The sequence below is a fragment of the Grammomys surdaster genome, unplaced genomic scaffold (assembly GCF_004785775.1).
Source record: "Grammomys surdaster isolate TR1022 unplaced genomic scaffold, NIH_TR_1.0 62, whole genome shotgun sequence".
In the NCBI taxonomy this organism is placed as follows: Eukaryota; Metazoa; Chordata; class Mammalia; order Rodentia; family Muridae; genus Grammomys; species Grammomys surdaster.
In genome coordinates this window covers 5,608,571-5,622,205 of record NW_021604564.1, presented here as the reverse complement: position 1 = coordinate 5,622,205, position 13,635 = coordinate 5,608,571, and the positions used below count along the sequence as shown (strand labels likewise).

At 36.3% G+C, this 13,635-nt stretch overlaps 1 protein-coding gene across 2 annotated transcripts in view; it reads right to left on the bottom strand.

Moving 5' to 3' along the window:
* Nucleotides 1-93: 93 nt before the first annotated feature.
* The window catches only part of Hltf (helicase like transcription factor), a 59,560-nt gene continuing 46,018 nt past the window's right edge, over nt 94-13,635 (bottom strand). For both annotated transcript variants that reach the window (XM_028758276.1, XM_028758325.1), the window contains 7 exons: nt 10,217-10,341; nt 9,398-9,576; nt 7,884-8,009; nt 7,370-7,482; nt 6,763-6,940; nt 3,405-3,485; nt 94-433 (listed from right to left, as the gene is read on the bottom strand). In XM_028758276.1, the coding sequence (XP_028614109.1) occupies nt 287-433; nt 3,405-3,485; nt 6,763-6,940; nt 7,370-7,482; nt 7,884-8,009; nt 9,398-9,576; nt 10,217-10,341 (949 nt within the window). In that variant the 3' untranslated portion in view covers nt 94-286. The remainder of the gene's footprint in view (nt 434-3,404; nt 3,486-6,762; nt 6,941-7,369; nt 7,483-7,883; nt 8,010-9,397; nt 9,577-10,216; nt 10,342-13,635) is intronic.

Here is a 13,635-nt window from a genome sequence, read left to right as displayed (position 1 = left end):
ATTCTATTCTATTCTATTCTATTCTATTCTATTCTATTCTATTCTATTCTATTTATTTACTGTATGTGAGTACACTGTAGCTGTTTTCAGACACACCAGAAGAGGGCATCAGACCCCATTACAGATGGTTGTGAGCCACTATGTGGTTGCTGAGACTTGAACTCAGGACCTCGTGCTCTTAACCACTGAGCTATCGCTCCAGCCCTAGATCTCATTCTTAAATCTGTATTTTTCATCTGTAAAACTTAAGTATCTGTTTAAACTGATCTTAGAAAACCCCGACAAATTACAGATCAATTAAAGTTTTGATTTCATTGATTTTAGCTTGTTTCAATTCGCTGGAGTTTATTTTCTTCATTCCAAAGGCTCCAAGCTCTCTTTTCGCGTTTTGTATTTTCAACATATTTTCTTCAACAGAATCCTTCACAATGAACTTCAAAAAGAAAAAAAAATAAGTTAAAAGTTAAATTTAAAATAATGGTTAAGAACTTTTCAGGTAACAAAATGAAGTTTTTTAATGCTTTTAAGAAACCTTTACTAAATAACTGCCTTTTCCTAAGCCACACAAAGGATGAACATGCTAATAACACTGCACACTAAAGTAAGAAAGAAAACACCGGAGGCATGGTGAAACAGTAACACACGCGCCTTTAAAAGGACTTCTATTTCAGGTGTACCCACATTTTAAAAGTGAAATGATTACTTATACATACATATTTGTGTGTATGCATATAATTTAATTTCCTTTTCTCAACATGCAGTGAGGATATACACAGTTAAACATGACTCCCCTTTCTCACCCAATGTCATTTTCTCATACAAAGATTATGGCTGGAAGCATAGTGTAGCAGGATATTTTCCTGATACATTGTATTTGCAGTGGAGCTTGGTGATTGGGCATTAGAAGATGTAGGCAGAGTGAGGAGTTGGGAGGAAAAGGAAGAGGAGGAGGAAAGAAGGGAGAGAGGAAGCAACATGGAGGAAGAACCATGGATCTCTAGCAGTTCTGGGTAACAATTTCTATCAAAAGGTTAGATATTGGATAATAATTCTAATTGGTTGAGCATCTTATGTATTAAGTATTTGTTGATATATAAATCCATTGGATAATCTTTAAGCATTAAGAGTCTTCATTCTACCGGGAACTGCAAGCATGGCGGGTAATGTCTGCAGCTTAGCAGAGAACCATGAGGGTGACAGCATTGGCCCAAGATCCATGCTTTGGGCCATGGTCTCTATGGAGCTGATCAGCAGAACCAGCTGCCACAGTAACATCTCGTGGGGTGCTCTTAACTTCTGGCGCTTCTAGTGTGGGAACATGGCGGGTGGTTCAGGTAGTTAGCTGGACTACACCGACTTTTCAAAATACTCCCATTTCAGCAGAGAACTTACACACTCCTCACAATCATCACACGAGAACGACAAACACAAATTATATAGGTATCCCTGTAGCTAGACTATTAGCAAAATGAACTCAGTCTTATAAAGAGTCAAATGAAGTTCCCACAAATGAGAGTCTATGTACATAAGAAGGTACATATCAATGTGGCAACAGATTAAGAAACTCTTGATAAATTCAACATTTCTGATAAGAATCTTGAAAAGTAATAACAAAGTCCTCACCTAGGAATAAAAGACACATCCAAATTTTATTCATGATCTCTACTAGACACTTCTTAGGAAATCATTTAATGTGAAATAATAAAGTATTTCTAGTAAATGCTAAAATATCCTTGTTTCTGCAATAACAACAAAAGCTATATTGCAGAACTTTACTGAAATATTTTAAAAACTAGATACACAATTTACTATGTTTTTGTACAGAAACACTTCTTATTGCCAAACATGACAGTTATCAAAGGAATTATAAATTTAGTAAATCCTGAGCAATATTCCACAAAGATATAATGGCATAGATTCAAATTTCCAACAGCAATAGTGATTAACTAATAAAAATTTCAAAATGAACATTAATGAGAACATTTTATCAGATATCTAAACATACTTTGTAGTCTCAATCAGTAGAACCTAAGTCAAGCTGCAGAAGCTGCATTTAAAAAGCCAAGCATTGTTCAATATGCTTCTATAAAGCAGTGCTGGGGAGGTTGAGGCATGCAAATATCTAGGATTCACTGGCTGGCCAGCCTAACCTATTGCAAAACCCCAACTCTAAAGAAAGTACATGGTGCTTGAGAAACAGCACCCGTGATGTGAACCAAGGTTTGGTGTCTAAAACAGTTGTAAGCACTCTTAACTGCTGAGCCATCTCTTCAGTTCCCAACATAAACATACTTTGTAAAAAAAAAAAATCATAATTATAAAGTATTATTCTGAGAACAGAAGACATCAAGGAACGAGAACAAGTGAATGGACTAGAAATAGACCCATATACACAGTTGCTACTAGTAGAAAAGACTATGAACTTTTTCAAAGCAAAACAAACTCCAAAAACACAAAAGGTCACAGAACAATAGCCTCTTCATTTGAAAAAGGAATAAATGTAGGAACATTTCACAAAACACAGTATCTTCCAGAAGGATCATACAGACTGACCTTTTTACAACGCAAATAAGGCCACAAGTACTAAGACATTAAAAACTAATAAAGAATGCTTTGATATCTTAAAAGGTAAAGGGTTCTCATAATGCTCACTGCTCTGTAACTACAGAAAAAAAAAAAAGGTGTTAGAACAACATATTTAAATAAAAATAGAACACATCTGAAATCATTGAACTTTAAAATCTCTTGACAAAAAGGCTCAGAAAGTTTACAGATAAGAGCTGGGGATAAACCATTTTCAACACACAACTAAAATCAAAATGAAAAATAAAGTCCTTGATGCTATAAGACTTTCTTTGCACTACAAGCAAAAGCAAAGAAGAAATGAACATGTAGTTCACTGCAGGAAAATAAAACCACAAGCAGCAGACATACGAACTATATTTAAGGCCTATTTTTTTTCAAGGTAAATGCAAACTGATGCATGCTCACTCACTTCGGATCACATACATTTACACCATTGCATACACATAAAATATTTGCTTTTTGTTTTATAATGCTGGGGATCAAACTCAAGACCTTCCATAGGCTAGATACATTCTAACCGTGAACAGTGCTCCCAGGAGCACTACATAGTCTACACTGAAGTCAACTGGAAGTCATTTAATAACAATTCCAAGTTCCCAAAGATCGTTTTCTTTCAATTTTTCATGTTGAGATATATACATGAATAAAACCATATGTAACTACAGAGGAAAAAAATCTTTGAAAATGAAACTACAAAGGAGACAAAACAAATTTTACATTTTCTCCACATTCTATTTCAATTATGGCAGTAATGTATTCATACATTGCCTGTGTTGTTTTTAAAAAGCAAACAACCTTAAGTAACTTTAAAAACTCACTTTTGTGATGATAATCTCTTGTGTCTGGCCCAGTTGATGGCCCCGTTCAAAGTACTGATCTTCTGCAGCAGGATTCCAGGCCTAAGAAGGACATAACTGCATTACTACTGCTCTACTGTGCACATTTCTGCACTAGTCCTTCATCGCAGTATATCTAGATGCCTCCTTCTCTAATGAAATTCAAACACTGATATTGCAAACGTACCTGGAAGAAAGCTATTTCTCCAGCACTATGAAGATTGCCAGCTTTTCCCCATAGACTGCATTCTACCCACTTTAAAAGTGGCTGAGAATCTTACCTAAAATGTTTAGGACCTGTGTGATTTAAAGTTCAATTTTTCAGATTCTGGAATGTTTGCATAGATCCATAATCCAAAACCAAACATCCAAAACTTTCTGAAGTTTGTGACAGTACTCAAACAGATGTAAATTTTAGGGCATCTCAGATAGGCATGTCCAACCTGTGCCCAACAAAAGCCTGAGAGGTGCGGCAGAAACAACCTAAGACCTGCCCATTGGTCAGAAACCTTCTCCGGTGGTTTAAATGACCACACAAACGATGTCATTCTTGTGCCCCCATATGAGAAAGTTTCTCCTCTTTTGCTGAGCATTTGTTTTCTTGATATATTTCCTGCTTTTCCCTATTGATAAACTACAAAACAGTTTCAATAGTAGCCAAAAGTCCTAAAGGCTGTTTTAGACTTGTCGATACAACCATATGTGTTTGTTTGAAATCAGCTGGATTTGAAAAACTTGTACTTTAAAAGTACCTAAGTTCTACCTTAAGCTCAAGAAAATGATGTGATACAGCAAAAGAACACCAAGCTACAGAGTTTCTCAGGAACAGCCAAACGGCTTCAAAATGATAGCGTATCTATTGCTGTCATCCTTGTTCAATGTTTACACAGACAATGTTGGTGAGACTTTAGCTTCTGACATGCTAATGTGTATGAGGAAAGCCCCAAGGTGCTCCAAGCAGACACAATGAACTACAGCCCACTAAGGAATGCTGAGAGTGGGAGAAATAGTCTTCCTCAAAGAGCACACCAACTGGTTATCCAATACCAAATGGTCAGCCCTGAAAACATACCCGCAAATGACATTATATAGGTTGTATTTGTATACACATATACATACATGCTTATATCTGCAGTCCCTGAGCAGCATACCACAAAACCCACTACCTCACAAAAGCTGGCTCTGCCTTCTGTCCTAGCCTATGACTGTCTGCAGTAAAATGTCCCACAGGAGATGTCCAAAATGATAGCTCCTGTCTAAATGGTGGAATAGCTTCTCAGCCTAAAGCCCTCACAGGAGCTGCAGGAGCTGTCCATGGTGATATACAGCCTTTCCAGTGTCAGTGGGAGCTACCCCTCAGGAGCTTTTCACAGTGCCAACAGCTTTCCTGAAGCAACCTACAATCAGCATGAGGAGCTGTCCGCGGTGGCAAAGCCTTTCCTGCCTCAGCCTACAGCTTTAGTGTAATGCCACTGTAGGAGCTAGTCCATAGGAGCTGTCCACAGTGGCAGTTCCTCCTCTCCAGCCTCACCCCCACCCAGAAGCCCCACAGACATGGTGCCTCAGCAAAAGCTGGCTTCAGTGGAGAAGGACTTCCCACCATATGGGCCCAATACAGAGAAGGGGGGAGATGAACAAAAGTCACCAATCTCTGAACAGAAAAAAACACATCAATCCCTGAGCTCCCTCAAGCTCAGGACTCAAAATCCCACTAACAATACTCACTTTGGAAATCCCTGCCCTGAGAAGCCCCACACCCTCAGAAATCCTATATAAGCACTGTCCCTTTGTCCAGTTCCCTGCTGTCTGCTCATGGGAGCAGTGGACAGCCATCCTTGTATTGGCTCCTCAACACCCTGGACATTTCATGAGATTTAGAATTCAGTTCTCAGCACCCCATTCAGGCATTTCACAAGCACCAGGAAACACCAGCTTCAGGGTATCTGAAGCTCTCTGCTTGGATTCCTCAGGCATCTCCTGAGCACACTGCAGACAGATACACATAAACATCGATAAGTAACAAAAGTTACAAAAAAGCTAAATTTGAAGATTTTAGCAAGAGCTAGAAGTGGCTCAGTGGAATGAGAACTTGCTGTAGAAACCTGAGACCTGGGTTTGAAATCCCTACCACCAACCCAGAATCTGTGCATGATCCCATGTGTTTGTATCAGTGTTGGGGGATAGAGACAAGTGGATTCTAGGAGACAGCTTGCCAGCAAGCCTGGACAAAATGGCAAGGTCCAGGTTCAAGTAACAGACCCTGTCTTGACAGAGTAACGTGGAAAGCAACAGAGAAAGACAGCCAGTGTCCTTTTCTGGTCTACATACTCACTTATACAGACACAAACATTCATACACACACATACACACCTGAAAACAGTATTCGGGGTAAAAATATATTTACACAGCAAGTACTAGCTGAAAATAGACACAATTATAACTCATATGCAGATGAGATTTACAATAGTAGTCAGGCTTAAGCTGTTATTCTCTTCTGAATGACCCCGAGGTCTAAGAAAAGGAATACTTAGCTATTAATTTGCTGATGACTCAAGTTATATGTTTTCTAGTAGAGGAGACTGACTTCAGGCAATATCAGCTTACAGTTTTCTAAAAATCTTTTGAATTACTTGTATTTCACAGATATTTTAAAATTATGATACCAGTAGATGAAATCAATTTTTTCTATTGCCTGTACTGTATCTAGGAACAATAAGCGAACAATATATATCTAGTATAGCTACCAGAAATCCAAATTATCTCTAGAGACTTTATTACACAACCACATTAAGTACATGCTATCAGCCAGGGAAACTTATCAAGAATATTATATTCATGGACAACTGAGCCTGAATCAACTAGAATGCATCCCTAAAATGTACTTTTTAGGTCTTCTTCAGGAACTTCTAGATCTCAAGAGGCAGGCTTAAATATGTATTTGACCAAATATTTAGGCAAATATGAGGTATGACCATGACAAGAGCCAATATCTGATTTATAATCACATTCCCAATGCCTTGATCATACAACACAAAGTTGAGAGCTCATTGATTTGCTGTTAACTGAATCTTAAAAGCATTACAATAGTCATGTTTTATGTATTCAAAAGAGTTGAAATGCACAGAACCGTACATAAAAACACAGAACCTGACTAGTTTTACAGATTACTGTGTGAATGTGGGAACAGTTTACTTTTCTGTGTACCAGTTTCCTCATCTGCAAATAAGGATGTTACCTTTCCACAACTGTAACTAAAAAGGCATCTCTCCAACAGGTTTTGTTTCTTTTCCTGTTTTGTTTTGTTGTAATAACATTTTGAAAACTCTATGTAAGGACTTACTGGATCCATTAAGAACACACGAGAAGCTGTAGAGAGATGCAAGCCGAGTTCACCTGCTTTTAAGGACAGCAGCATTATATTAGGAGATCCTGGTTCTGTGGCTTTAAAACGATTTGATTCAGCTATTTTATTTTGAATTGTGGAACCATCTAAGCGAACAAACAGAAATCCTGAGGCTCTAACGGGAAAAAGAAAACAGGTAATATACTATGAGAAATATTAAATAGTTAACAAATATTAGTTAAACCAAATTCACTCATAATTTATTCCTGTGATACTAAGGATCAGTCAAACCCAAGGGCTTGCACAAGCTAAGTAAACAGCTTCTGAGTGAACTACACATTCATTCAATAATTCATTTCTTGGTAAAGCAAATGTCTACTGAGCATCTAGCCATCTGCCAGGTACTAACTCAATTATTTCCTGACTAATTTAGACTTAATTTTAAAATCTTATGCTCAGGAGAAGTTCTGTTGTTACACTGAATATCATTTTAAATAGACAAAGTGACTAAACTGGTAAAACATTAAAACATTAAGTAGGGCTATCACACAACACACATGTACAAAATCCTTCTGTGTGAAGTAAAAGTGCTTGTTAAACTTACTCAAGTGCTCTTTCTATTAAAGTCAGGAATGAGGCAAACTGAGAAACAACCAAACATTTTATGTTGGGGTTTTCTGTCCGTAATTCAATCAAAGCATGGATTAGAGCATTAATCTGAAAAAAAGTAAATATTGTATTCATTAGACTCCATCTAAATTGTTAAGGTAAGTCCAGGCACTCTAGTTTTTAACAATTTGTTTGCACAAACTAACTTTAATAGGGTTCACATAATGCAAGATTCATTGAACAAATCTCCAACGTTTTTTATTGAGAAGGTTTCATATAATTTAACTAAAAGGCAAAAATGAAAGCAAAATACTGAAAAAAAAACTCATAATAATTCAAATACCTTCCTTTTCCAACTGAAATTCAACATTAAATATAAACAAAAGCCAGTACAACTAAAAGAATACGAAATGACAGAATTAAAAGCAGAATTGGAATTATTACTTTATTATGACATTTACTCATTAAATATAAAACATTATAGAGTATTTACACATACGGACTTTTACCTTTGAGCTGGACGACCATTCCATGTTGGACTTTTTGTCACTGTCACAGGCCAATTCTTCTGGAGGACATTCTAGTAAATTATCTCCATGTATTTTAGTTCTGCATAAAGGACACCTTGCATGTGGCTATATACAAAAGAACAAAGAATGAGCCACACTTATATAACAGAAATATAAATTTACCTAAACTTTTTGTCATGAATAGAAAGTTCTACACTCCTTATTTTATTCATGCTTTTTGTCATATTCATTTACTTGACTTTACCTGAACTCCAAACATACAAACATGTCCTCATGTTGTAAGAGACATGTTTACAACATGTTGTAAAGGACAGAGAAACGAGTGTAATCCTGACTAAATGCAGAAGCTCAGAACACTGAGTATCATCTGCTACTAAGTAAAAGGTGACAATTTCTTGCCCTTAACTATAATACAGTAAAAACACATAGAACACTTCAAAAGAAGAAAGCAATGTCTTAGTGTAGTGGTTGTCACCTTGTGGCTCATGACCCCTTGGAGAGGTTACATTTTAGATATTTATATTAATATTCGTAACTAGCAAAACTGCACTTATGAAGTAGCTGCAAAATAATTTTATGGCTGGGGGTCAGCACAACATGAGGAACTGAATTAAAGGTTTGCAGCATTAGGCAGGTTGAGAACCACTTATACTTTATAAAGCTTATAACAGCGTGAGAAATCCGTATCTCTCAAATACGACAGGTTCGTTCAAAGCAGGATCGAACAAAGTGATATTGTACCTTAACTAGATACTCAATATCATTGCAAGAAAAACATACTAAAAATAAAACTACATTAAAAATCTATACAAAGGACCAAGATAGTACTTCATACAGCTAGGGTTACTTCATAATCAAGCCTGTAAGTGTAAGTTGGGCATTGCCCCACATATATAGTATACAGCATTTAAGACTATTTTGAATTTGCATTAGCTGGCAGATTGTTTAAAATATTATTCAACATTTTCCACAAAAGAATCTAGCCCTAGTTTACCCTACTTCATTCAACACAGTAATGAGCTGTATGTGTTAATCAGATAGAGCATCACTGAGACACAGCTGAGCCAGATTAGGGTGATAAAAAGTAGAATACCATCAGATTTTTAATCTTAGTTTAAGAAAAAAAAGTTATATATAAGTGCCTTAAATATATTAGACTACATTAAACATGTTGCTTTTTTACTTTTTAAAAAATATGGCTACTATAAAATTTAAATTCATTGTGTCTCTATTAATATATTTAATTGAACACAAGGATCTGAAATTTAGAACTAGAATTACTAAAACATAATGTCTCCAAAAAGTAGTGCTGTTTAATTAATAATAAATACATTGCCTATTACAATGCTGAAATAATTAACCATAAAGGGTATATTATTAAATTCAAGAATGGAACACCCTATCATCTCTGGAACTTAGTTGGGTTTTTATTATACCAAAGAAAGGTAAATCACTCCATCAAACACTGACTCCATACTGAACAACAAACTAACCTGCTCACACTGAATGACCTGGCAAATACAAGGTCTACAAAACACATGTGCACAATGTGTTATCACAGGAAGTTTTAATGAATCCAGGCAAATTGCACATTCTTCATCTGAACCAGATCTCAGAATTAACTTCATCTTCTCTATTAACATCTTTCTCAGTTCTTCAGGTGTATCACTTCCTAGAAAAAAAAAGGACGCTCAAAAATTAGTTTCAGAACAAAGTTTGTAATGTGACTAGAATAGTTTATCTTATATAAGGAAACTCTGCTTAATTGTCTTCCATCTTTATCCTGGCATTTGCAAAAAGCATGCCATAAATGTGGAATTCTAAGAAAACCTCTGAAGACGCAATAGTCATCTCAGTTAAGCATGTCATAAAATAACATCTGCCACACTAGCAGCATACAAGAGAGAACCAGTTTGAATGTTCTTCTACATTGATATCGTACTTCCATTTCATTCATAAAAAATTCTTGGAGCCAGTAAGATTTCATTCATAAAAAAATTCTTGGAGCCAGTAAGATAGCTCAGCAAGTAAGGACACCTGCCACCATGCTTGACAACACGAATTCAATTTCCAGAATTAACATGGTGCAGAAAGAACTGACTCTTGCAAGTTATGCTCTAATCTCCCACACGGATCCATGAACCCACGTTATTCATATACACACACATAGAATAAAAATGTAATTTTAAATAAATCTTAATTAAAGCAAGGTATAGCAAAGTCATTGACCAAATTCAAGTTGTATAAAAACCCGTTCTTCTAATTGAAATATTTAGCAAATACAATGGTATGAACTAATCCCATATCCTTACTGGAGGGGTCACTTGAAGACAATCCTTCTGTAAGAAGATGGGTATGGCAACAAATCTGCCGCAATCTAAGCAGAAGACCCACGACATCTGCATAGTGTGCAAAGACAGTCCCATCACTAAAATACCTAGAAATAAAATGACAAAAATTATGAATGTCTCTAAACAACAAAAACAAAAGCAACCTTGCCTTTAATAAAACCAAGAAAAAAGTCAGCTAGGAAAATGTCAATATGCATGACCTACAGACCCCAGCTGGTTCTTCAAAATAAGTGGTACATACATACTGAAAGGAAAGTTTGTATCTCTTATGTAAAAACAGAAATAGGGTGTATGCATGATGACTTCAATTTTCAAGTCCAATTTATACAAACACACACAGACACACACACACACAGTGTTTGGGGAGTGTTGTGGCATAGTAATCAATTTTGTAAGTAATTATGTTTCTGATCTCTGTTACATAAACACCAATAAAACCTAGAAGAATTTACATGTAACTTGACTCCTATGTATAATAAAAAGAATGGCTATTTCTTCATGATCTGGACCTATATATGACTCTAGACAAATAACTAGCACAGAAATAACTCAAAATAGTCAAATACTGAAAAACCAGCCAAGAGCAAAGAAGGTAGTGAAAGAAAACTCACCAGGAAGTTAGCATAGAACATATAAAAATTCTGACTGTGAGCATCTCCACAACTTAACATTACTCAATAAAACAACTCTCACTAAACAGTAAGAATTCCTAGCAAAGACAGAGACTTTATACAATATAGCACACATCAATACAAGAGATCAAAGACAAACCTGAGTATAACAAAGAACAGGAAGCCATCAGAGATAAAAAAGAGTCACACAATGTCTTAGTCAGTGTTCTTCTGCTATGAAGAGACACCATGACCACCACAGCTCTTATAAAGGAACACATTTAACTGGGGCTGGCTTCCAGTTCAGAGGTTTAGTCTATTGTCATTAAAGCAGAAAACAGACATGGTATTGTTGAGGTAGCTCAAAGTTCTACATCCAAATAGGCAAACAGCAAGAAGAGAGTGCCACACTGGACACACATCTGAAACCTCCAAGCCCAATCCCAGTGACATACTTCTTCCAACAATACTACACCAATTCCAACAAGGCCACACTTCCCAGCAGTGCCACTTCCTATGAGCCTATTAGGACCATTTTCATTCAAACCAACACACACTAAAACCACTGACAAACCATATGAAAGGAAATGCAACTACGAAAACAAAAATTAGTTATAAAGGATTATAAATAAACCAATACCAATAAAAAGCAGTGGGAAGACATTTAAAAACACGAACAGAAAATAGAACAACAACAACAAAAAACAACAAAATAGAACAAAAACAGTACATTCTATTTTTAAAAGGTGAGTGGGCTCATATACATAAAATCCAAAGATTTAAATGATGCTGTATCTTCCAGGAAGTCAACAGGAAGGTCATGGTCAAACTGCTGTAGTTTTTAGAGGGCGTGGATGACAAAGTCAAGCTTCTTGTTATTATTTAAATATGAAACATTCGCCATTGTTCATGTGCTAAAGTCCAGGTCTCCAGCTGCAGGAATGATACCTGAGGTTCTAGACACTTTAAACCTTTGGGGAATAGATACATCATGCCCTGACCATTTCCAGTCCACTCATGCTTGCCTCTTGTTTAACTTGATATTGCTCTACTCCACTCTCTAGTCCCCACCATACTGGATTGACACCTCTGAAGCAGAAAGCCAAAATAAAAGCTTTCTCTTTAAGTCACTGCTTGCTCTCAACTAAGACAAGAATAAGCTACAGGGAGGCAAAACTGACTAATACTTTTTCAAAGAAATACTCAGTACCGAAAAGAAGAATGAGTAATCCAAAAACTACATATCCAATCTGAAACGATGCCATCAAGTCTCGTGGTGAAGAGCACACATTTTATAGTTAGATTTGTGCATTCTGTCAATCTAGCTGTTAGTCCTGCCTGTGCTTCCTCAGGTCTAACAATCCCACAATCCACCGCCTGGAGGGACAACTCCTCAAGTTAGGGTGTACAAAGGTATTACAACACTACCTGCATTACTTTAGAAACATCACATACTACTAGGGACAGTGGCACTGTTTTGGATAGTCAAAAAAGTAAAAAGTGGACGACATAATACACACAATAAACTTCCAAGTCCTGAAACCAATCTGCTAGAATTCAAATAACAATGCTGTCTTCTGGGCCTCAGCCTCCTAATCTAAAAAAAATGATAAATAAAAAATAAAAAATAATGTGTTCATTGTACTAACTTAGTAAAGCACCACTGATACACACATTTAAATACTTTGATCAACTATACCCATCAATACTTATTAAGTATTAATAAGTCTACTATCTATTAAAGAGAATACAATTCAAACAGATAGTTTTATCAGCACTCTGCAGTCCCTCCCTGGCATGGCTACATTTGACTGGCATTCAGCATTCTGGTTTAAGAAAGTCCTTAATGAGAACCCACCACATGACATGCTGACAAGAGCCTTCCCACTGTCTTAACGGGCCACTTGCAGTACCTTTTTGGATAAACCTATTTGTAACTTCATCACTCTCTTATCATGGCTTCCATCACTCACAAATGACAGAAACTTATGAATCAAACTAGGTTCTATACCTCCATATCCAGCTGGTAAAGCCAATCTGGTATCTTAAAACAACTAAAACGACTTAGGAACCAGAAGGCGAATAATTACAGTTCAAGTAAAAACATATCTGCTGTGAATGCCCAAGGGGATCAGAATGAGACAAAGACAAAAGAGGACTATATATCAGCGACCCTTCATGACAACACATTTCAGTGAGGTAGGGACAATGCAGACTTGATAAGTGAGATGAAGGAAAAAAAAAGAGTTCCAAGTTCCAAATCTTAGCAGTGCTAAGTGAAATTTCTTTTCAAACTATTACTAGGATTACTAAGTACCTAACATACATATATACTTGGATAGACTAAAATGAGTTTTATATTTTCAATAAAATAAAGCAGGAAATTTAAAACCATTAAGTTTTATGACGGTGGGAGAAGCAGAGGGAAAGAATCAGGAAGTACTAAAGCTGTTCTTAAAAGCCAGTAAGGGAATACTTCACTGAAAAGTTGATTTATAGAAACAGAACCCAAAGGAGATTCTGATTAACAAGTATGTATAAAAATATATATATATATAACAGCCCAAGTTGGATGCATGCCCACTGCCCTGTGTGTGAAGATTCACATGACACCCAGAAACGAAAGTGATCAAGGCCCTCTGACCTTAGAAAGCAAGCTTTTATTTTTTTTTCAGGTCCAAGAAATTATTTAGGTGATGAATTATATTTTTGTTTCATTCATTTCAACTATTTATATATAGAAGGAAGGAAAGAAAGAAAGAAAGAAAG